The 25,699-nt window shown below is 38.2% G+C and overlaps 1 protein-coding gene across 1 annotated transcript; it reads left to right on the top strand.

Moving 5' to 3' along the window:
* The first annotated feature begins 20,943 nt into the window (after positions 1–20,943).
* LOC133997365 (homeodomain-interacting protein kinase 1-like) lies at positions 20,944–24,455 on the top strand. Its single transcript, XM_062436942.1, has 9 exons — positions 20,944–21,135; positions 21,235–21,426; positions 21,806–21,987; positions 22,194–22,317; positions 22,631–22,753; positions 23,083–23,267; positions 23,355–23,576; positions 23,711–23,880; positions 24,115–24,455. Exons 1-9 carry the CDS (start codon positions 20,944–20,946, stop codon positions 24,453–24,455), a joined length of 1,731 nt encoding a protein of 576 aa, XP_062292926.1.
* The last annotated feature ends 1,244 nt before the right edge of the window (positions 24,456–25,699 follow it).

Below are 25,699 nucleotides of genomic sequence, written 5' to 3' on the forward strand. Positions count from 1 at the left end.
GATGAATCATGCATGTACTGTACTGTAATTGCTTCACGACACCTAGCAGCACATTTGCTGACCAAAAGACAAGATGGCAAAAATAAAATGTAACCATGTTTTGGAAGTGACATGTTTTGCAGTCAGTCAGAATGTATTTATGCATCTGTCTGGAGACATATGTTCCTTGCACCATGTAATGCAGCTGAGGAATGGCTATGTAACAGAAGGAGAGAGGGTCAGTGAATCCAGATACGTATGACATTTTATACCAGGTCTTGTCCATCAGAGTTGATTCATTCTTAGCACGATTATTTTTTGACTTGGGTGTGTTCCAACCATCTTGTGTTTATTTAAGTATGTACTCATTTGTATGAAACATAAGCCTGGCAGTTTGTCTGATGATGTTTAGCTGTTTCTTTGGCTGCAGTTCTCTGCCGAGGTGTATGTATCACAGAATTTTCATTGTCTTTGCCTGCTGTAGCTGCCAGGCATCAGGAGATTATGCACCATGGTTCAGAGCCATTCCATATTATTATTTTCATTTCTTCCTAATCTGTTCTATTTACTAACCAAATGTATACTGTAGCTCCAAATTATTATTTGCCCTTTTATCAAAGTCTCCAATTTGTTTTTCCCCTTGTTTATTGTCAATTTGTATTAAATATTGCTCAGGAGTTTGAAGTACAGCAGTATTTTCACGAGTACAGGGTGGTCTTTACGGGCCACTTCACAGGAACATCAGCAAGGTGTCACTATTTTTTTTGGCAGTGTCTGTCCTCTCAAGGTGACATGTGACAGCTGTCGTCTCACACCTCATCTTGTCACCCTCCTCCCTAAGAGCTTTCTGTAGGGCCTTTCCCTGAACATTTGACAAAATGCTTGCAAAAAGCTTTATGCGCCCTCAGAGTCACACCCATCTTTTTTTTTTCTTCTTGCTCTTCCCTGCCACTAAAATGCCCCTTTATCTCGCCATCCCTTCTGTTATCTCATTTGTGTCTCCATCGCTTTTCTCTTCCCCCATTTTTCCCCTCCCAGTAACCCCTCACTAACATCCCCATGTCTTCTTATTTTCTAGCTTGAGCTCTTTATCCCTCTCGGTCTACCTGCCATTATTCTTTCTCGTGTCCTTGAATCCCGGAGTCGGGGGAATGTTCATTTTGTAAGCAAAAGTGCTGAGTGGATGGGATCCTGATAGCAAATAGAACTAGTGCCAACTATTTTGTAGGGAGCGCTCAGAAATGAGGATGACAAAGATGTAGAGGTGTGTCTAAGCTCAGCACTTTAGACAGCATTTAAAACATATAGTGACACCACATTTGGACAAACAGTGTAGGTTCAATCAAGGTTGTTCTTAATCATCAACAGTGACTGAGCTCAGCTCATACACAGTACGTCTTTATATGATCTCTCATTCACATGTGGAAAGGCTCAACTTCCTATTGAAGCTCTTAATAATACACTGAAGTATAGATTTTGCAAAACACTTTAAAGTGAAGTCAATTCTAAGCGTGTATGTCTGATTTTTGTTTGCATGTTTTATCCTCATCCAGAGCTTACTCCAAGGCGCAAAAAAGTTCAGTCTTTGTAATGCAAAGGCTGCAGGCGTAGTATGCATTTACTTTCATACATTCACCAGACAATCCCAAAAAATTAGATAAATTACCCTTGAAAGCACCCAAACAAGGAAAAGTCTAGGACCTTTATTGTCCTGTAAGGTCAAATGTGATGGAAAGGTTCACACAAAAACATGTGTTCATTCAGTTTTCCTTTCTTACTGTACCTTTATTTGTTTTTTAAAAGACAGAATCATGTTTTTTCTCAACTACCCAAAAGATGATTTGATATTTAAGGCGCCACAGACAAAAATTAAGCCACACAAAAAAACCTGCATTAGCACTAGTTACGTAACTGAACAGGGTGCTATTACAGCTCTATTATAGCATCAGATGTGCAAAAATCATCGCATTAAGAGGTTCACACATTAGCTCTGATGTAACTAGATGTGTGTATGTGCATGCTCACATGTCTACATGTGTTACAGAAACCTAAACTAAGATTTTACACATTTTTTCACACAGATTTATATCAACCAATGAGAGTAACGTGAACGTGATGCAACAATGTTTTAGAATTCACCATCTAACTTCCCACACTGTCACAGTACTTTTTATTCTTGTGAGATGGTGTATTGTGATTATGACTTTCTGTTGCTGTCTTGAAAGCACATTTATTTATTTTATGCATCCATTTATTTATATCTGTCCTTGCAATTTGTTAATACCAGCAGTCGTCCTGGTTAAGCTGATTTAAGTGATACTGTACACGTTTATATCTTAATACATCCTATTAAAACATTTCTAGATTTTTAAAACAAACTAGTATTCTATAGCAAAGACTAATTTGTACAGGCTATTTAAACCAATACTAAAAATGATAACTGCTATAAGCTGTCACATAAACATTTCTTATTGAATATAAGTCTATGCCATCTATTATAAATTGGCTTTGGTGTTTGCATGCACCAGCTCCTGGACAAAATACTTATTGTCAACATAAATTTGTATACAAATTCATACAGTTTTGGCTCATGGTCCATGCTGTCATGTATAAGACATTCCTAACTATACACATCTCAACTATACATATCTCCCAATTCAATATTTTGACCATCCATCTATCCAGAAAACGTAATTGTATACTGCATGTATCTTAAGCCACAGACAAATGCCCCAGTGAATCAGAATACTGGGTAAAGCAAATTGGAGGGATTAGACTGTGGGAATATCTTATTGGGATATTTTTCTTGATCCGCATTGTCCGGGAGGAATTATCACAATATGTTGCTCCTGTCAGTATGGCAGAGCATAAAACAAAAGCAAACACAGCAACATAATTAAGGCTTAGCTGTATTCAATTCCAGTGCTGGCGTCCAACTGAAGACAGAAAATGGGTTAAAATTCTTTGGTGGTGTGTTATTATTTTCATTTGTTGGTTCTCAGTTTAAATCTTACAGTCAGTGCAATTAGTAAAACTTTATTTACAGAGCATCTTCCAAAAGCAGGGTCACAAAGAAATAAAAATGTCACTGTTAACAAACCACGCCATTTAGACTTCACACAGCTCTGGTCTGTAAGAGCACAGCGGCTCACAGGCTCAGTATCTCAACCTGCAGCCAAAACTCAATCACAACCAGATTTTGACTAGATCTTCAGGCTGAGAGTTTATTTCAGGACAACTCAATGTCAAGTTTGACTTACTGGTCCACATACTGCAAGGTCCTGAAGAATAAACTCTGATTCAGACTGGCCACAGTGGGATGCCAAACCAGGAAAATCAACATCAATCCTTGTCCATATTTGAGGGGTGCAATTTTGGAGTGTTTTGGTATCAGACACAAGCCCGGCATCTTGGACATATTTAAATACTATTGAAAACAAACAGCGGGTTTGGCAATGTGGTGCACGCAAGATCTGCTGACATCAGATATGCTGGTTTTGTGGTTGCATCTTCACCCATAGAGTTGTACAGAGACTCCATAGTCTAACATCTCAATCGCTATTGGTAACATGGAGAAACCTAAAATAGCCAAAGGATATGTGACAATCACTGAACCCATTGCTCCGTTCAACCATTATTGCAACCCAATGGAGCCACGAAGAGGAGGAAAAGTCTGAAAACATAATGGCAGTGGGATATAACAGGAACCTAGAGACAATAATATCAGAGAAGGAAAAGAGATAAGTGTTTTAAAAGAGCAAATTATATCAATTGAGCGGTTTGGGAAAAAATGAAAGGCATGGACTGACACGAGGGAAAGCCACGGTTCTAACATCTTCTTTTCCCTCATAATTACAGCCTGTTTTATATGCACATGGTACCAGCTTTGACCTCTTTAAAAACAGCTTCAAGGGAGACGCTGTACTTGACACAGTTACTGTATGCAGAAGTGAATAACTTTACTCAAACAAAGGAGAGAGTTAAGAGTTAAGAGTTTAGAGCGGGGAGGAGGGAGACGGACATCTGTTGAGGCTGCCAATATGGAAGAGAGTTAAATATACATCAGCAGGTAACTACTGCCCTTCGGCTAACTTGCAGCGCAGTACTTTAAACAAAACAGACAGAAACCTTTACGTAAAACTTGAGTAGGGCAGATTTTTTCCTGCTCCACTAATCCAATTAAAGTGATTTATTTGGACTCAGATAGCTCCAAAGCAAATATTTTAACAATTGCTAAGGCAATCCAGTGAGTCTGTTGAACCTAGAGTGCAAATCATTGTGTTATCTATAATTACCATTAAGACTATCGCTCATAAAACCGTAATCACCACCAATTATCTGCAGAAAATGCTGAAAGTATGAGTATGAATGTGCAATATTTCAAAACATCTTACGGTATCTCTCCATCAAATGACACAACTTCGTGTTAACCTCTGGATGACCTTAAGAGTAGCTGACGGGATCTGATGTTTTCAAGTCTTCGAACATGTACCCAACCTGCCCTACATTTTGTTGGTGGTGTAGCTGCTCCTCATTAGCAGAAAAAGGCTACTATACAAACTGATTATATGATTTATAATTAACTGTTATACCAAGGCAAGGCTGATCATAACACTTGCACAACCACACGCCAACTGTTACAAAACTGCATGTTCTAAATTGCAATTTCCCCTTTTTTTCACTTAATTATTTAAATCCTCACTGGTTCACACTGAGAATCCATCTGCACAAATTATAGCAGGTATAAAGAAGCTGCAAGAAGAAAAATCCACCTCTTAACTATCTATCCCACTTGCGTCCTCATCACTGACAGCAGCCATTTCCTTTTCTCATAAATGCTTTCTAAATGGATCATGCAAATCAGGCTATGAATTAGTGGGAGGGATCATGATGATGTGTTATCCATCTGGGACATTTCACGTCCCTGATACCATGTCTCTAATTGACGATCACTGTCATTGTGCTGCATTTCAAAATAAGGTTCAGTGTGTGGCCCCAGCTGCATAAATTAAGACGCGTGCCGTTACCTAATTGCTCTGATTAGCATGAGCTCTGTGGCAAAAGCAGTGGTGCTAATCAGAGTAGCAAATCTATGCTGACTGGACTCACCAAGAGAGTAAATAGAGAGATGGTGGAAAATTAACTGAGGAACAGTCACTTTTTCCAAAGGTATTTCCAGATTTGTGAATGAATGATGAATCAGCCCAGTATCCCTCGAAATTACATGCACATTGGACATTTACGTACCTCGTGAATTCCTCAACATTTAATGGTAACTTTTAGTACCAATGCAGGAAGTAGTTTCACCTGTATTTTGTGAGCTGGAAAGTAAAGGTGTAGGGATCAGGGTGGGGGATTAGCATTTAGCATACAGTACCAGTCTTTTGTCCAGCAAACAGTTCGTCACTTGTCACAGACCTGCAATTAATGTTTGCCTCAACTAAACATTAACTATATCCTAACCATAGTTTATTTGCCATAACTACAGTCTTTCACTAACATTAACCATACTATAGGCCCCATGTGCAAACTAATGTGAAGATCAAGAATCTTTAAAGCATTGGAAAGCAAAGCAAAAACCATGTACATTAAAAGCAGCTTTTGCTTGTTTGGCAATGGGGTTGGATTAGTTGAATTCATTTGAATTTCAAAGTGTACTGTATATGGAAACTACATTAGGTGACTGAGTTGCAGTATATCAGCTGTTTTTTATTCAGGTAGAAGCCAGTGAGCAGGCTTGATAAATGTATTGTCCTTAGTAGGCTAACAGTATTGTTACTGTGTGGCATTGTGGTGGTGAACAGAGTATTTTCTACTTCTGTTTACCTCATAATTGCACCAAAACATAAAAAAAATTGCTACCCTGACAACTTTCCAGAGTTATAAACCCTTGTCTCTGAGCATTTAAAACTGCTGTGAAGCATTCTGGCATGTGATGAACCTTCAACTCAATGATCTTTTACTAGACTTGCTGGAACGTATTTCATCTTTTGCAGGTACCTGAAGCAACATACATACAGCAGCATAGCCCACTGTGTTGTTTAACAAGGGCTGCTGACAGCTGGGTGTGTCCCTCTAAAAAAAGACACTGCTGTAAATCAGTGTGTCAAAGGAATGATTTTGTCAAGTCAGTTTTATTTGTATAGCCCACTATTACAAATTTGCTTCAGGGGGTGTTATCTTCCTTCCTGTAGTCTACACAAACCCACCAATACTTCACCATCATCCCCAGAGGCCTGTTGAGGTCAATTCAGGGTAGGCTCAGAAGAAAAAGTTACACTGGACAGACTAAGCCGTAACTACCAGGCTGATGGTATGGTATGTGCTCAGGCTTCAAATCACCACAATCACTGTTAAACCCACTGATAACACTGTTGCACCCGTCATCCGGAGAGACATTCATGATTAGAATAAAGTCATGCTGCTGCACAGTGGTTCTCTCTAATCCTACACCTCAAAGCTGCTCCCCCTGATACCAATCAGGGATGTTGAGACAGATGAGTGATGTGCTGTGTCAGTACAAGTGAAAGCAGAAAGATGAGGGTGGCAATTATGGTTTATACGGCCGAAAGAGCTGCACTTAAACTCCTGAGGAATACAGGGCAACCAGGAGAGAGGGAGGAGAAAAACTGTTGGGAAAACTGAAATAAGAGAGGCCAAAGAAAGGTTGGAGAAGTAATGAATTACTTTTAATTGCATTAAACACATTTGAAAATAACAGTAAATGCATTAGTTTAAATGGTTTGCCAAAACCGTGACTGTCTGAATTGGAATTTGTTCATTACTAATAAATCTGCCAATTACTTTGTTTGTTATAACATGTTGTAAAATAGTTTACTAATTTGTGCCAATAACAACAACATCATTATGACCACATGATTCTGCCTGTCTTACGTAATATAACGGACGTCAACGCATTGTCCATGTTTTAAGCGGTGAATCTGGTTTGTATTCACTTTTGAAAGGAAGCCACAGAGCAGAGAAAAACAGTTAATTACAGAAACAAAGCATGGCTGGTGATGAGAGGAAAGGCTGATGGCATATTGACACTGATGACTTATCTCATAGAAGTTATTTCAGCTATATTGCATGTGTGTACTCTTTGCCAGACCCTGAGTTCAAATGTGACTAGCTGACACATAAAGGAACTGTTAATGATATAAACACAGAACTCTTTAATGATCACATATAAACCTGACATTTATAAATGATCTCCTCTTTTTATGGTATTAAAATCATTAACAAAGAGAGAAAGAAACCTTTAGCCTGTGTCTTCTGGAAGCTAACAGTGAATAACATCTCATGAGAAAAGCCGACACAGCAATATCATGAGTAGCCTACATGTCTGTGTCTCTATCTCGACCACTGTTAATACATGACTCTCTTATGGATGCAGTGAATTCATGCGTACCCTCCTCACTAATTGATTCAATGTGTCTCTGTTGGAATACAGACATCAGGAAGTGCTGATAAGACACTAAAACACGCAGCCATGTGAAACTGTAAGAGTCGCATAAGAGGGAGCTGGTGGGGGGTCCCCATACTTAAAGCCTGTGATTGACAGATTGCCAGTTTAACCACTTTAACCACATAGGGAGACTGGAGGTCCTGCTAGCATAGAAGGCTAATGAAGTGCGAAAAGCAGATTAAATGATGGGAGGGATGGTGAAAGTGCTGACGGTGGCAATATCGGAGGCTAGGCTGGAGTTCACTGAAAGGGAAGTCACAACCACCAACTCAGGTCAGTCACTAGACAGTCAAGCAGGTGTATAGTCAGTTAAGTCAGTTGTTAAATCAAAACGGTGCTGCATTAAGAGAAAATTAACAAAATTAGCATGAAGAACCACATCCAGCCACATGAAGAGTTACAGTTGCCTTTAAGTCAATAACAGCAGGATATCTGAAAAGCTTAATGCTGATTAACTGAACCAAGGGCATTTGCCATTGAAACTTAGGACAAGTAATTCTCAATAATTAATACAAAATGATTAATGCTGCATTTGGAAGGAAAATATTAATGCATGGGTAAATCAGAACAAAACAACATTTGTCATTGCTGTAACAATTAGTCCAACTGATAAGTCAACAGACAGAAAATTATTGGGCAACTATTTTAATAATCGAATACTCATTTTAGTTTTTTTTTTTTTAATGCTACTAAATATTTTCTTAAATGTGATGATTTAATGGTTTCTCATACATGATACTAAACTACATATCTGTATGTTTTGTTGGTGGGACAAAAAAAGCACTTAAACACATGACCTAGGGCTGTGGGAAATTAAAGGAGGCATTTTTCAATATTTACGGACATAACAATTAATACATTTATCAAGAAGAAATTATCCAATTAATGGATAATTATAATAATCATAAATTGCAGCCTTACAGTGCACCGATCAACACCCTAACCCATTCTGCAATGCCAGTCACTATGTACCAGACAGGTAATGAAGCAATCAGACTACTGTATTGAACATGCGATACAAGCATTATCAAATCTGTAAATGCCCTGGTCTACTTATTACCATGGTAACCAGCCTCTGAGGAATATCAACTGCCAGGGCTAAATAAGGTTTTGGCCTGTCCTTTGTATAACAGCTAACATATGTCAAGGACAATATCACACTTTTGGATTAAATGTATCTGATTTTCTCATAATGGGATCATTACAATACATCGCAATGTAACAATAAAAACAGCTGGTGAAACATTTGTGCATCAAATCCACCATGAATGATTCCATTACACCATACAGTGTTATCAATGAGGAACATGCTCCGGCTTCCTCTATCACAGCAAGACACAAAACCGGCTTTTGTGCTTAGTTGAAGACATGCACCGATCAACACCCTAACCCATTCTGCAATGCCAGTTCGGAGATATGTGTGTTGGTTTGTGAGTGTGTATGCGTATGTTATTCGCTCTCGATTAAATGCATGCAGAGCCATGACAGAACAGGCAAAATCCAGCGGCTACAAACATCAGCAGCGGGACCAAAACAACACATTCTGCTGACAGCAGGAAAGCACTGACAAAAGGGCTACTGCTCTGTTTATATACACACTGCGCACACACTGAGATCTAATTTGATAAGACAATTGAAAGATAGGAGAGAAAATTGCAGACGGGAACTCGCCAATAAAATACAAATCTGCCAGTATTTCCAAAAGAGGTTGGAAGGAGCAGCAAGACCAACTGAATAGATCCAACCAATTATAATGAAAACATTGAGTAAACAAGCAGAGTAAGAAACACTGATGATTTATGAATGGCAGATGACGCAGAAATGCAGAAACATAAATCTGGAGGATAAAAATCATAAAAACAATGTGGAATAATTTGGAATAGATTATGCAAATGTAGAATATGTACAACCAATCAAGAAGGGAGAAAAACATGAATTAAAAAAGGTTTTTTTAATCATATTTTACCATTCCAATCATTTTGTGCAGTACCAGTGTTTTTAAGTTGCAAATTGCTCCGCATCTCTTTTATGCACTGCTCTAGGAGGGTCTACAGATATGACAAGTGTCAGAGTTCTTATTTCAGACAAACTGAATATTCTTCCAAGTGAGTGTGATTTTCTTTTCAAGGACTTTGTGTAGAGGCCTGATCTGCCGCTGTCCTTTTCCCCAGAGAGAAGTCTGACACGCAGGCTGTCAGGCGTTCAATACAAAAAATGACAACCGCCGGTGTGTTCATGTGAGAGTCTGAGTGGATGTAAGTACATGTCTCAGGGTGTGTGCTGTATTCTCTCCTCCTTGCCAAACATGTTCACTAGATTCAGTTCTGTCTGTAGGTAAAGAACTTCACAGTGGTTTGAAAGTAGAGCTTTCATTTGACAAGGTGAAATATTATCACCTGCATTAGATAGACAACTTACTTTATGTGTCTTGACAAGTCTAAGATTGTTCATATTGCTGAAGTGACATTTTATTTTTTATTTTTTTTCTTACATAAAAACAAACGTGCTGTGATGTCCATGTCCTTTCATGTCTGAAAGGTGGACGCGACCTCAACAACAAAACATTCATATTCATGTTAATTATATGACACTATTATGTTATTAAACTGCTATTTCTCATGGTCACGTTTTGTAACTTGACTTTTTTTCTCGAAAATCCTTTGTTGCCTGTTTTCACATGTATACTGTACATATTATTTTAAAAACTAATAAATGTACATTACATTACATACATCCCCTGAATGAAATAAATGTTTGATACCTTGGATGCCCAGGCATATCTGCAGAAGATACAAATGAACACAAGTAGATGAAGTGTTATAAGAGCTTCTGGGAGAGTACAGTATGACAAAGATGGCAGAATGGATAGGGAGGACTTTGTTCCTAATGGGGGGCCTGGTAATAATCCAGACTGAGCCACTCAACAGTGCATTAGTGTCCTTGTATGGCTTGACTAATGTGTGTCATTTCAGTATATAGTCTATACACATTGAAGTATGTTTAAAGTAATAAAGTATGATACAGAGAGAGTTATAACAACAATATACAACAGGATTCCTCATGAATTGTGGTATACTCCTCGGATTTAATACAGTACAACATTGTTCTTGAGCCTTTTTATGACAAACTATACATTAACTAGCCTGCACCTTGGATAGTAAGAGGTAGACATGAGAGGATTAAGAAAAGGGATTCATTTAATTTTCATTTTGTGAAAGTACATGTTTGGGATTCTCAAAGCATACATGACTTTGTTAATTACTCTGCCCTGTTACTGCTGTAATCAATTTTAATTTGATGAAATAAATCTTCTGTGAACTCCATTGTGTCTCAAATGTGTACCACGTTTAGTTATCCCTTATTATGAAAACAAATACTGTATATTAAACAAACTGCTGCAGGGAGTAATTTGCATAACTGATAAAATGTTCTATGTGAAGGACATTAACATTTGCCTACACATAACAGACAGGCATTCGTTCAAGGAATCTGTAAGGCAATGCTTACTTCACTTTATGTAACCCTTTTAAATGTTTCTCTTTATAGTCGAGGATTGAAAAATGTCTCAACAGTAAGTGGTCCAAAGTCGTCTGTATGCTTTAGGTGAATGCCCTCTTGAGCTGTCAATTATAATAAATTATATCCATGGAGTTCAAATGCTGACAGTTACAGAAAAGGGTACAAGTTTTGTTGTGAAGCACATTTTAAATAAACCTTATTACACTTAATCATGTGGTCATACCACTTCCCGAAGGGCTGCGGCATTACATTTTGAGGTATTTACCGTGATCAATTTCTGTCAGCCCGCATTTGTGCAACCATTTCTCACCGTTAAAAGACAAGATGGGAAGCTTTTAACAAATAATTGTTGCTTCATCAACCAGCCCACTGGATTCCCAGCATCCCACAGTGCTTCTGTGTTCAAACAGATTAACAGCAGATGGCTAGTGTGCCAGAACACAATGCCATTTTGAGCGGCATGGAAATGTTTTCATCCCCATCTCTAAGTAGAATTTCAAGTGCAGCAGAAATCTTCGTAACTTGCTCCTCTATCTTTTAACAGTCTGTTCTGGTACCTACCCTGTCCTCTGAAATAGGAAGTCATTTAATTGAAAGAAAGTGTTACGGAGACAATATCCTATTTCAGGCCCAAATTGGACACAGCTGCAATCACAAAGTGAGGCATGCTCTTCCATGTCTGAGTCTCACTCCCTGCAGAGACCGTGTCATGTTAATGTGTGTTGAACAAGGACTTGATGTTCCTTCTCATGTTTCAGATGTGTGTATGCAATACATGTACATACTGCACATGTGAACAAACATGCACCCACATGTGTGTGCCAATTAAATGTATAATGGCAATCAGTTAATGTGGACGCTTCAATGTAACAGCATCGAATTTCGTAAAGTAGTTCCCATGAGGGCAATGGTTTTAAAGTCATTGTGGCCAATTACACAGATTAAATCTCCTGTACTTGTGACCTCGTGGTCATACTGTACCAAACTCCCTGTTAATCTTCTGTACGATCCAACATGCTTCATTTCAATTTAATTTTTTAAATTTCAAGTATAAGTTAGTAAGTACTGCAGAACAACAGCAATCAATGTGGACTAAACTAAACCTTTCACTACATTTCAATTCACTACATTAAATGCGTCTACATGAACAAAAACAACCCCTTAGAGATTGCTTTTCCTTCAAGGAGATGGAAAGTTTATGACCACTGTTGACATAATTAAATGTCTCTCCTGAATGTAATGAATGCTGGGTGCCTCAAAATATCTGCAGATAGCCAGGGATGGATTAAGTGTGCAAAAAGACTCTTCTCAGATGTATTGCAATAGGGGACGTAACATGAGATGTGGATGAGAACTCTTGTATAAATACATCTGTAGCTATCCTATACCTGTACATGTGTTTATAGTGAAGATATGCTGTGTACATGTTTGTTTTATACTGCATTTCTGATTCATTATTTGTATAACAAACAGGCCCTGCTGTACAGTAAACAGGCTCCATTCTTTTTAATGTAATAAAATCTTGGGTTATGCAAATATATTAACATTTTTAAAAGGCTATTTCTTTGAGTTAGCAAAGTTTTCTTATAAGACAAATATTGTCAGCTAAGGTGCAAGAGTTGATCCAGAGATATGCATGAAGTGTTTTCGTAGGATTTATGTGTTTTGAATGTAAGCTACATGTAGATAAAGTTTAGTATAGAGAAATATGTGTAACCAACTGTACAAAACTTTAAAGGTTTGATAGTGATACTTTCCGAACAGGCTCTCTTTCAACATTCTCAGCCAATTATCGCACAATACCGGCAGTCCTCATCATTACCATTTCAGAATTTGCATTCTTGCTCCTTGATTCATTTTGAAACAGAAGCCATCTCGGAAATGTGGTGCAAGGTCATATTTCATAAAGCTACATGTGGCTATTGGGCAAAGTGTTTGCGCACTACAGACGCAGATAGAAATGTCTAATTTGCATGATTTAATTAGACGTGCAGAGGAACAGCAGCTACCACACAAACTTATAATTACATATCCTCAGTTGTGAATCACACATTGAGTAAAAAGCTGTCACTAGTGCCAAAGCTATATGAAACCAAACTGTTGTTTTACACAAAAAGAGCTGGACAGAATAAGTTGAGAGTATTTTTCCAATTTTTTTTTCTGTTAAATGTTTGTTTTATGTAAAGCACATTGAGTTGCCACTGTGTATGAAATGCGCTATATAAATAAAACTGCCTTGCCTTGCCTTGCCTATTTATAACCGACTGTTTATGAAATATATTTTGGGTGTAACTCTGGAGGATAGAGGACCTTAACATGCTTTCAGTTATTGATTTAAAGCTAAGCTTTAAAGGAATGAGCACATGCACATAATGACCCATTAAGCAATGTACAAATGTATGGTGAAATTAAAATCATGCATTACTTTTAAACCAACTGTTCACAAATTCTTTATTGGTGGTAAATGGGTGCAGTTACTATTTAATGTACTATTAGTTGCCAGCATTTGTTTTTACGCACTTAATCTGGAATCTATTCTTAATGTGACCAAAGTCACATTTAGGCTTCCATCTTTTCCTGAAAGTGTCACATAAGCATGAAAGGGAGAGACAGAGAAAGTGAAGGAAAAGGAAGAGCAGAAGCAATTCAAAATATGAGAGTAAATGGTTTTTGTTTTGTATTTAAGCCTCACTGAAACTCTGATACTTAACCATTGCCGATGTTTGCACATGTTTACACTTGTGCTCAGGTCTTCTTCCTCTTACAGCACTAATGGCTTCGGCTTGACTGACTGTTGGTTTGCCTGCGGTGACATGTGTTTGTAGTGTTTACAAAACGATGACAGTAATGAAGCGGTGAGATAGGGGTTTGGCAAACATTTAAAAGGAATTCTTTGTTCAGTACAAGGCCGTGGGCTGCAGTACAAACATCTTTTTGGTTAATTGGCCTGTTGGATCAAACTTGTTTAGCACCTGTGTTGACATGCGGAATAGTGCCCGGGTCTTCTTGTTGAACAAAAGTCTCCATGGTCACAAGGTCATGTACAACTCGCAGCTTCAAGTTCAAGTCAAATTCCAATATTGTAAACATCTCTTTTAGTTGGGTCAATTTATGGGCTTCTAATGGTGAAAACTTTACTGTAGGAAAGATCATAGAGGCTCTTTAGCGCTAGAAATCCAATCCTGTACTTTCAATGAAAAGCAGCAGTGGATCCATAGCTCAGTGGGGCCTGTCCCTGCTTTCTTTCTGGGTTAATGCTGAGGTAGACAGGCAGGCTCTCCACAGCTCCATAACCACTGGGGAGGAAGTTTTAGCCTGTGTGAAGAGCTTACACCAGGAGACACACACACACAAACACACACCCCTCATTCATAACAACCATTTCTCTAGAGACCCTGTTTAGAGTAACAGATCGCTATTCATTACCAAAAGTGTTGATGCTTTTGGGATTCGTGTGTGTGTGTGTGTGTGTGTGTGTGTGTGTGTGTGTGTGTGTGTGTGCTCGTGTGTGTGTGTGTGTGTGTGTGTGTGTGTGTGTGTGTGTGTGTGTGTGTGTGTGTGTGTGTGTGTGTGTGTGTGTGTGTGTGTGTGTGTGTGTCTACAGCCTGTGTGTGTATATGTCTGCAGGCAAAGCACCGGCTGGCAGCATGATTGCGTTCCCCGACCTCCCAAGTCACTTCCTCTGCACAAGTGCTTTGTCCTGATCGGTGAACAAACTTTCCCTGTGGCAATAGAGCACGGTCAGCATCTCAGCGGATCTGACAAAAATAGCATTTCAGTGACAAGAGAAGAAAACCGGTCCGGTGTGACATTCAACAGATTGCCATGACAACCAAGTGATATGACAACCTCAATTATTTTCACACTGAACATGAACAAGCATTATCTACCCTCTTCTGTCAGAGTCACCTCTCTGAGGAACAACCATGACACTGCGTTTTAGTTCATACCTGTAATATTATTCTAAATGCTTTTTGTATGCACTTTTCTTATGAAAAAATTGACAGCAAATACATAAATTAACAAGCAATACTTTTATTATTATTATTTTTTTTTTTTGGAACGTGTATTCAATATCCTTTTGAATAAAATTAACTTGTTTCAACATTTACACATTTAGATGTTTGGATTCCTAGAAAACCCAGAAGGGATAAACTGCTTGAAATCCCTTTAAATACATTTGTTCATATTATGTTTTTAAATATAATGTCCAATTTAATAGGTTCGGTAAAGTGGCATGAAGACAAAGAAGCACATCCAACACACAAGTCACTGCAATAAGCTTAAATACAGTATGATCATAGATCTATGCTATGATACATTGATGGTCCCCGCATGTGACTACTTCCTATCATAATGCTTCAGACAAATTGGCTTCTAAAGGCATAGTTATATATATCAGTAATCATATATTTTACAATCTGACATGCAGATGTTCCTTGCTCCCTATTTGCTCGATGCCTTTGCAAAGTATTCATAAGGTGCTGGTTTGAAACTTGCTATTAAGATAAGGCACGTATATCAAATATTCATAACATCACAGGCAAACTGCGAATGTGTCATAAGTGACATATTTAAACAGACTGTTAGAGCCGGTCTGTGCTTGTCTGAATTTAAATTCTTTGCTATTTAATTTCGGTCTTTTCAGACTTTCGCTGAATGTATTTAATCAGCAGCACAATTCATTTGATTAAACCCTTATCAGGAAATTAACCAAATACGAGTAAATCACATATAAATAAGAGGGTCATTAGTCAAAGAAATGTTTCTTATTCATGAGACTGTATTGCTGTTGTCTAAATTATATTTGGCCATTAGAGTATACTATATTAGATTTAATAAAACAGACAACATGACAGTGCGATGGTGACTTCTTGTGGCCTAATTTTGGCTATGATACATACTGTAAAATGATTGTGATTGTTCTGATTAGGATTGGATTGTCAGGAGATGGAACACAATAGAACCATAATGACAGATTTAATCAACAATGTGTTATAAAGTCCTTATTCGGATGTTGAGAAACCGCTGCTTAATGCAAACCATTACCATTCCCTGCTACTTTATTGCTGCTCAGTCTCTGTTTACCCTCCACATGTCATCAAATTCTTCTTTATACGCACTGTCTGATCAAGAAACAGTGATCTAAAGGAAAGCAAAGTGCAGAATGACATCTGCTTCCATTAGCCTGTGAGCACTGGAAGCTCTCTTCCTTTACCCACCATTTCATGTTGTCACGCATTGTACTGCAGCTCCAGAAACCAGCAAGCACACTACCAGTCTTAAAGGAATACAGACAAGTCAAGCAAAATGCAAATTGATATGCCTCACCAGGGTGAAGACTTAATAGAAGCTTATGATTGACCCACATTTAACGTAAACTCTCACAGGGTAAAATATATCCCTGTGGCAGTGCTCAATTTTCCTCGCTGACAGCCACCAATCAAATCTCCTTTTCCCAATCACACAGTTGCCTTGGAAACACCAGCAGCTGCTGGGCAGACATTTAAAAATTCCAAAACCAAGCGCCTGGATCTATGGAAATTCCAGAGGGGGAATATCAAGCGCCAAAGACACATGGGTCCAAAATAGGAAGATAATACACATCACCACATACTGTACATTTGTTTGCCGTAGCACCTTGTTTTTGTGAGGTGGTGCATTAAGTAATTATCTTGCATGATCCAAAATTGCACAAAGGAAAATTGAATGAGGAAATGGAGCTGAGCTGTGTACTTAGTGGTTTTTGTTTTATAGACTGCTTTTATGCTTCAGACCCTCTTCCGTATTTGTGCAGGCACTAACGCTGAGCAGCTGAGTTTGTTCATCCTGTGTTTTTTATCACAGTGCCCAAACTGCTGTTGTGGGGGGAGCAGGGCAATTTACTGGCCAGACATGTTAATTAGACCCTGTGTGATATTCAAGCAGATAGGAGAAGTCCCATGGTGTGCAAACACTTTGTGCCATACTACGAGGCAACAGTCTGTGTCTTTTAAGAGGAAATTAATGCATCGTTGAGAAAAAGAGTCTCACCACAAGGCCAATTCAGTAGCTGAGCTTTCTATCATCTCATACAGTCTTCATCAGCAGAAGTGTGCCCTGTTGTCATGGAATTGTAGATTTGTTCTTCTTTTAATAATAAGCATAATGATGCTTATAATCACTAATAAGCATTATAGTGACTCATGTGAAACTGATAAAACTATTGCATTGTTGTGTACCAGATTGGAATAGAGTGCTCTTACAATAATGTAGCCATCATACACTAAATGTCTCAGGTGTTTAATTTAGGTAACAAAAGATGACAATGGGTTTTAGCTCAGAACTGTGTCTATTTTAGCTACATACTTTTTAATGAGAAACATCAGCTGATGATCAAGATCGACAGTATTTCTCAAAACAAAACTAACAATTTACCAACACAATTTGGTGGCACTGGATGTTGCCCCACATTCTACTGATGTGATTCAGCATATGTTTTCATCAATCTATAATTTTGTCTTCCTGTATTTCCATGCTTTATTTCATTTTTGCTATGTGGTTAATTCTGTACATACGACATCTACTGCATGTCTGTTGTATTGCTGTACAGATTAAAAGCCGCCCACTATGTAAAATGTGTGATTTAAAATACTGACCAGCTTTCTTATTCACATCTACAGTTTTGCCCTTCTATATTACTATAGATGTTATGTTTTTGCTCTCATATTACTGACTGCTGCATGTCCTGACTGTACATGAAGGCCAGAAAATGGCTTCACCTAACTCCCCTATATTATGTGTGATAAAAGAAGGTCACTCCTGAATCACAGTCTGCTTCTCTCTCAAATTTCTTATCCTGCTAAGACTGAAACTTTAATGAATAACCCAGCCTGTTCATCACAAAGGGATAAGGCAGAGCTGCTCAGTGTCCCCAGACAACAGTGGGTGAAAATATAAGCAAGGAGCCTACAGAAACCCCTAATACAAAAATAATTGGTACAAAATAATTTGTAGAATGTAAGAATTGTAGGAAAAGTTCACCGATGGTCCTCTTCATTCTGCTGTCCCTTTAAGATTCGCCAAACAGCCTCTCTTAACGAAGAGAGAAAAAGTTCTGAATACATTTACTGTCACAAACCCATGTCCACACTTTGCCAAGTATTTCAATGGAGACAACTCCCTGGTTTTCTCACTTTCACCTCAATACCACACCTCTAGAACAACAAGTGTGCCACCACGACACAATGAGGGCACAAGTCATACTGCTCCAAATTACTGCTTATACTACACTACCGAAGAAAAGCGAAGGCGGCACTAATTGCAGCTCTTCTTGACCTCAAAGACCACAGGTCGCCCAAACAGCAAGTTACCATCCAGATTTGGAACAGCCTGTCCTTGTGCAGACAAATTAGGACAATGAATGGGTTCCCTCCCTGTTGGTGATTGGCTTTATGGCATTTTGATAAAAGGGCACTTCAGACAGAAGTAGTCTGAGTCTATTTTTAACAATTCTCTATTATGCTTTAATTATCCATGAACATTTCTGACATACCAGGACACCTTATGCAAGTTAATTATACCTCTCACTTAACAAAAATTGGTCTCTGTTGCTGAGATTCTGCAAATGGTCCTTAGTCAATGAAAAATTGAGGATAAATGGCTATGTGCGAGTTCTAAGATTCAATTCTCATTAATGGTGCATGCTGCAGCTGCCCGCAAAAGGCAAGGGCTCTTAAACTCTCCATTGTTCTCGGTTGGGAAATTACAGGCATTTCAAAGCTGGACAGATGAGTGGTGTGTTTAAATGTAAGAGAAATGATAACCTCTTTCCCCCTCAGACGGAGGAAATCTGTGGCACAGATAAATATCATGGGTATTTATTACTCCCAAGAGCCTTTGGACTGCACCTTTGGATTATGGCTTTCCTGGGAATATTGAACAAATATTTGAGAGGGGGCTTGAGCATTTGTTGCGGTACACACCTCAGTAGATAAGACACACATAATCATTCTTTATACAAGATTGTGTACAATACAGTCAGAGCTGGTGTGCAACAACAGATAATGTCCTTCCACAGACAAACCTCAGTAATTATACAGTCTCTTGTTACCATAAAGGGAAATATAAACAGCTACCTTGCTGAGAAAGGTATGATCAAATATACATTATGGCAGACAGGTCTGACAGGGTGTGTCTTTGATGAATTTGCTATGACAACCAGGACACGTTGAAGTGCCTGCCAGATGTTGCAGTGTGGCTGATGGGCACCTTTGAATGTGTTTCACCTGGGTGCCCATCAGTGTCTGAAAAGAGAGAGGATTTTGAAGCCATACTGTTTTTCTTCATATTAGTCCTCATCAACATTGACACTACATTCCAGCAATAATTAAAAGTAGGCAGTAAAAATCAATTACATTCATGATTAAAAAGAAACCTTGCAAATGCTCCTGAACGGAGTTACAAGTTAATGATGAAACAGTAACTCGTTACTGTCTCATACAGTCAAATTATCTCTTGCTAGGCTCTGCAGCATTGCGGCTGCTTTCAAACCAGCCATTAAAGTTTTATTCCTTTTATGCTAAAACACTGCATGCCTTGCATATTGAAAACTGTGCCTCTCCATGAGAAACAAAACTACTCTTTAAAAAAACCAAAACCAAAAACAGCATTCAATATTTTGACGAGTGAAATGATCAAGGACTTTACAGACACTACAAATCGAATCCTTTAACAAATGTGTCTGAATGGCACATGTGTGTCGGATTTTTAAAGTGTGTTCTCCCCTTTTTCAAGAGTATAGTTAATTTTGCTATCATGCATTTATCCAACAGGACAAATGCATCAAAACCAACTACCTTCATGTAATGGCACAATATATCCATACTGAATTATTTTTGACATAAAAAGTCAAAAATAAGACATAAAGATTAGTAGCAAGCAGGAAATAGGGACAAAATACAGCTCTCATTTTGTAAGGTCTTCATCAAATCATGAAAATAGGATACATTGCAGGCAGAACATACAATACACAGTGCTGAAATAGACCAACTATAACATTCACACAAGACAAGACAGGAACAAATTTCCAGCATCTTTTCCCTTCAAGATCAACTCTTCTATCCCTTAGGCACGGCTCACAGAACAAGACTGATTAGACTCCACTTCAGTGCCTGTTGTAATTATACACATAAGACCTCAATTTGTGTTTATTAGTGCTGTGGTATTTCAAAACCACATATTACAGTAAATTGAAATTGGTCTCACAGGCTGAGGGTTTGGATAGCAGCCATTTTGTTTTGGTCTGCATTCCATGACTCTTGTGTGTTTGCCCACTCCCTTGCTGTGCAACATCTAAAAGTGGGTGTGTTTGACCCTTTCTGTATTTAATTTGTACTTTTTTTATTTCATCAAAGCAGCCTTGGGGAGAACGTGACTGACCAATCAGAGCGGTCAGTCACACCTCCAGTGACAAATAGGTGTAAAAGCATTTTTTACTAATTTATTTATTTCCAAATTGCAATGCAGTTCTTTAATTCCGCTCTGATGTCAACAGGTTCCATTCCATACATTATGTCACAGAATCATGACATGTTAGAATTCTCTCAGTGGAGACACATTTCAACCTTGTTCGTCCTGATATATATAAGACAACCTTGGAAAACTTGTTCGAGAGAAAGTATTACTCTGTTTTCTGTATTTACTCAATACAAAACTCAACTCAAAACTCCTGACTTCACGTGACCTGAAGGGACTGCTTGGTAAGTTGAAATTTTCCAAAAATCACTTGTTGCAACACAGAAAAGTTGTTTTAGTTTTATTTAAGTGTCAGTATAGGTTGATATGGAGAGTGGGTTTGTTTTTACAGTATGTGTTTAATGGCAGTATTTATATAAGTCGACAAATTAGAGATCTTTAATTTAGATTTGGTATAATTTTTTGGTATAATTTATTTTCTTTAAGGTTTGAGAAATCACAAACAGATTGAACCTTCCAACATGGAAAATATAAACCTTAACGAGGTTGAAGGAAAGCTGTTCTCCTCCGGATCCTCAGACTACAGAGCGCAGAAGTACCTAGGATGTGGTGTATATGGAGAAGTCCTCCAGTGCAGGAACTTAACCTCCAATGAAATTGTGGCTCTGAAATTCATAAAAGACAATGAATATATTGACGAGGCAAAGCATGAGGTGCAGCACTAATTATCTTTATCAATGTTTCACTTATATATTGCTTTAAAACTACTTTTAGTCTTACCAAACACGTCTTCCATCTCATACATTCCACAGATACAAATCTTTAAAGAGATACAAGCCCTGAACTCCTGCAAGTTCAATATTGTCAAATGGATCGACTCCTTCATGTATGAGGGACTATATTGTCTCGAGTTGGAGAAGCTGGATATAAATCTGCATGAATTCGTGCGGAAGAGACCTTCAAAGTCTCTTTCACTAAAGGAGATCCGTCCTATTCTGCAACAGGTTTGCAAAAAACTAAATTTTAGGGTGTTAAGATAGATAAATGGCCGAAGGATGTACTGTATCTCTTTAGATGTACGTATGTATAACAAGTCTGTCAAAAATGTTTATGGAGTTCTTTAAAATCTTCCTACAACCCTTAGACTCTCTGCAGTCGTCTTCTTTAGTGTGTTTCTTTCATTATAGCTACACCTGATGGTCTTGTTTATTGTTTTATATTATTTAAGGGAACTAAGTATATTTCAATTACATATAACTACATTTTACACTGTGTTAAAACATGTCAACAAATATGTTATTAAGTTTTAATTCAGTGATGAAATTAACACTGCAGTATAGTTGACCAACATATTAACATATCATATGTTGTTTGTGATTTCAGTTGTCTACAGCGCTGAAGTTTCTTTCAAACGTAGGGATTATTCATGCAGATCTTAAGCCCGACAACATTATGCTGGTAGATCATCTGAGGCAGCCGTTGAGAGTCAAAGTCATCGACTTTGGCTTTGCCTTTCCGGCTTCCGTAGCAAGGCGTGGCGCAACTCTTCAGGCCCAGTGGTACAGGTAAGTAACTGACCGCTGTATAATGGAAGATGTCTTGCAAGCTGCTGTCACAATTCTTTGTCAGGCTTGCAAATAGCTAATAAACACCACTAAACTATATCTGAATATTTATTAAACTAATAGTTGACTGTAAACAGTGAGCAGGAGTTTATCTCTAAATGTGTCTTTATAACCACAGCAATATGTTTTCTCTTCCTCTTTTAAAGATCTCCAGAGATCCTGCTCGGAGCCCCCTTCAATCAGGCTATCGACACCTGGTCTCTGGGCTGCATTGCAGCTGAACTGTTTATGGGCCAAGCACTGTTTCCTGGCAAGGATGATTACGACATGGTCAGTAGTAAACTTGAACAGATTTACACTTACAAAACACAGCAAAAAGTCAATGTCAGCCATAATGTTTAGCAAGAGATATGTCATATTCCAATGCATCATCACTTATTTCTAATATTTTATTCTAAAAAGAGACACATTTCATTCATTAATATTATTTGAGTAATGAAAGTGTAAATACAAATCACCTAATCAACCAAGATCAGTATGATTCTAGCCTTTAGGTCATCTAACTTCTGTTCAGCTTATTCTACTGTGAAACCTTAAAAAAACAAGCTTTAAAGTTTAACTTAATATTGTGTTGTGACCACAGATGAGGCACATGGTATATACTGTTGGCAAGCCACCAGATGATCTCCTCACTGCTGGACTGCTTACCATGATGTACTTTAATGCAAAATATGGAGGACAGCATGGCGTCTACTGGAAATTTAAGGTAATAGTAATAGTGCATTTTTGCACTGTAGCTTTGCTTACATTTGTAATATCTCTAACACCACAATTTCTCACCTTTAAAATGTCATCCTTTCCCCTGGTGCTATTAACAGCATTTAGAACCAAATTCACTAATTCAAGCATTTCTTCTCTTAAGTCATCCCTCGAAGCTCATCATTTTATTTATAACCCGCGCACCGTTAACAGCCTAAATGATCTGCTTGAGGTAGGTTGGCATACGTTATAAAATCAGTTTTTATAACTTGAATATGTAGACATATGATACAAAACGTTCAGATTTTCTTACCATTTTCTTTTATTCTGATCCAGCACAAGACATTAGATGAACTCTCAGGAGAAGATGCCGAAGCAGATCAAAGTGACCGGGCAAGCTTTGTGGACTTATTAACCAAGATGCTGAAGGTGAATGTGTCTGAAAGAATAAGACCCAGCCAAATTCTTCACCATGATTTCATAACAATGAGCCACCTCAGAGGCTTCAAAGACAGCATGCAGTAAGTGTGCTCTTAGATGTGTGTGTTACACCTGGGCTGCTGGGGATGGAGGAAGTTGTTTGACACAGTTGACTGGTTATCTTTCAGTGTTAAGTCCTGCTCAGACCTGATGAGCATCTGTCAATCTTGTGCGAATGACGGCACCTCCAACTGCCCTGCCAGTCCGGCCCAACGCAGTGCCCCCATCGAGGGTCACCCTGCTGAGCTGAGCAGTGAAAGGCAGACTCAGAGTGCCGACACCAGTGGAGGAAGCAGTCAAGTAAAGAAAAGAAAGCGCGATGGTGCTGACAAATCTGCCGACTGTGGCAGGTAGGTGTTAGAAATATCTCCCTGTATTGATTATTTCATATTTCAGAGGAACAGTTCAACATTTTGGGCAATGTACTTATTTCCATGCTTTAAATTTCCAGATTTAAACTTTTTTTTTTTTTTTATCAACACAGAACTCCATACCCCTCCCCTCCAAAAGAAGGGGGGAAGGGATTGCTGACGCCATATCCATCATGCACAAAGTCACCCACACAAAAAAGAAAGAGGGATGACACTGATCTTTGCTCTCCAGCAAAGAGGATCTGTGTAACTGTGGATAAAGAGCTGACAGACAGCGTCAAAAGTAAGCTCATCTAGTATAAATTGTTCAAAATCATCTACAGTCTGATTGTCTGTGTGATACACTTTTATGATAGCATATAATATAAATCTTTAATTGACCCGTTTCCAGAATTGTCATTCACATTTTGGCATAGTGAACATCCAATTTGGATTCATTTTGATGGCAGATAATTTCTTAATTGGTGAATTAACAAACATCTGGGTTTTTTGTTTGTTTGTTTGTTTGTTTTTTAAGATTCCAAACCCTCCAACTCAGAAAATGGTCCGGGCAGCACACCCAAGGTCAGCCCTCTCAAGAGAAAGAGAGATGAGGAGGAGTCAGGATCAGGCAATAGCTCCCCTGACAGAAAGAGGAGGGAAATACTGGCCGAAGGAGAAAAGGGAGCCAACCCCGACTCAGAAAATGTCCAGTCCAACACTGTCCGAGTCAGCCCTCAAAACAAGAGGAAGAGAGACATTAAGGAGGAGCCTGGATCCTGTAAAACCTCCCCTAAGAAAAAGATGAGGGAGAATCTGGCTGGAGGAGAGGAGAGAACCACCACACCTAAAACAGCTGCAATGCATCCTGCCAGTTAGTCACAGGCTAGCTGTGCACATTTCTCCTTTTTTTCTTAGTTTTTTGTCCTGTAAATATTTTGTTTTCTTAGTGTTTTGTCCTGTAAATATTTTTTCTTTTTCTTAGTGTTTTGTCCTGTAAATATTTTTTTCCTTTTTTTCTTAGTTTTTTGATCTGTAAATATTGTGTTGTGTCTAAATAAAAACAATAACTGCAGAAAAATAAATTCTCAAGTGAATAATTTTCCTTTAATAACGCATTTAAACTGAGCAAACCGTCAGATTCTGCAATACAATTCATTACATTTTATGAAGTTTTATTATCCAACTTTAATTGGGGGTTAATGGTGAAAACAGATGTAAAGAAAGGATGTAATTTTTATTGTTTTATTTGATTTTTCACAGAGACACAAATCAGGAGGCTATACTTCGCCAGCTTGCTAGCTAGTTAACATCAGTTGTGTGAAGTTTCCATTGGTTTTGTGTTTCTATCCATCATATACCACTAACAGTACATTCTTCCTGTTCTGTGCTATAAAACTAACAAGTGCTTCAAACTCTCTCCAATATGAATAAAACGATAAGTTATTCAATCATTTAGTAAGACTTTCTGACCTGCCACCACTATGTTTCAGGTTTGGGATGAAGTTTGCAGGATCTGGTTTCAATGTCACAAGCATTTATTTTGCAACTATTTGTTACAGCATTCTGTGAGAGCTTTTGCAGGGCTGTGATCACCTCACACTATACAACAATCCGCACAACCAAATAAATGAAACTGGTGGATTTTTTGGGGGTTTCTTTTGTTTAAAGGACTGTCTCCCTAAAGCATCAGATTCTCCACCATATTCAACCTGAGGACACATTATGTAAAACACCACATAGAAGGCAGCAAATCTCCTGTATTTACACACTCTGATGTGTCACAATTCTCACTTCTCATGTAGCAGTTCAAAGATAAACCAAACAGTTGGGTATAGTATACTGTCAATTATGTTATCACAAAAAGTGAGTGTTATATAGTAGCGAATGGCAGAGAGGTGTAGGTACCTCAGAGGATTATCATAGTATGTAGCACATACACACATTCACACAGAAATAACTAACATACAGATTATCTTCCACTCAGTTCTAAAACACAGATGTTTCTCAGCTCAGCAGATTGGAGCAAATGATCCTTTTAACACATTTATCTGTTATGTGCCAATTGGATGTGAACTGGGTACAGTTAAACCAAACAGAAACATATGTATTTAAATGAGCCT

The sequence above is a fragment of the Scomber scombrus genome, chromosome 17, assembly GCF_963691925.1.
Source record: "Scomber scombrus chromosome 17, fScoSco1.1, whole genome shotgun sequence".
Classification (NCBI taxonomy): domain Eukaryota; kingdom Metazoa; phylum Chordata; class Actinopteri; order Scombriformes; family Scombridae; genus Scomber; species Scomber scombrus.

Coding starts and splice junctions, on each gene's coding strand:
- LOC133997365 (XM_062436942.1), top strand. CDS start 20,944: ATGGAAAATATAAACCTTAACGAGGTTGAAGGAAAGCTGTTCTCCTCC. Junction 21,988..22,193: donor CTTCAGGCCCAGTGGTACAG/GTAAGTAACTGA, acceptor CCTCTTTTAAAG/ATCTCCAGAGATCCTGCTCG. Junction 22,754..23,082: donor GCGTCTACTGGAAATTTAAG/GTAATAGTAATA, acceptor ATTCTGATCCAG/CACAAGACATTAGATGAACT.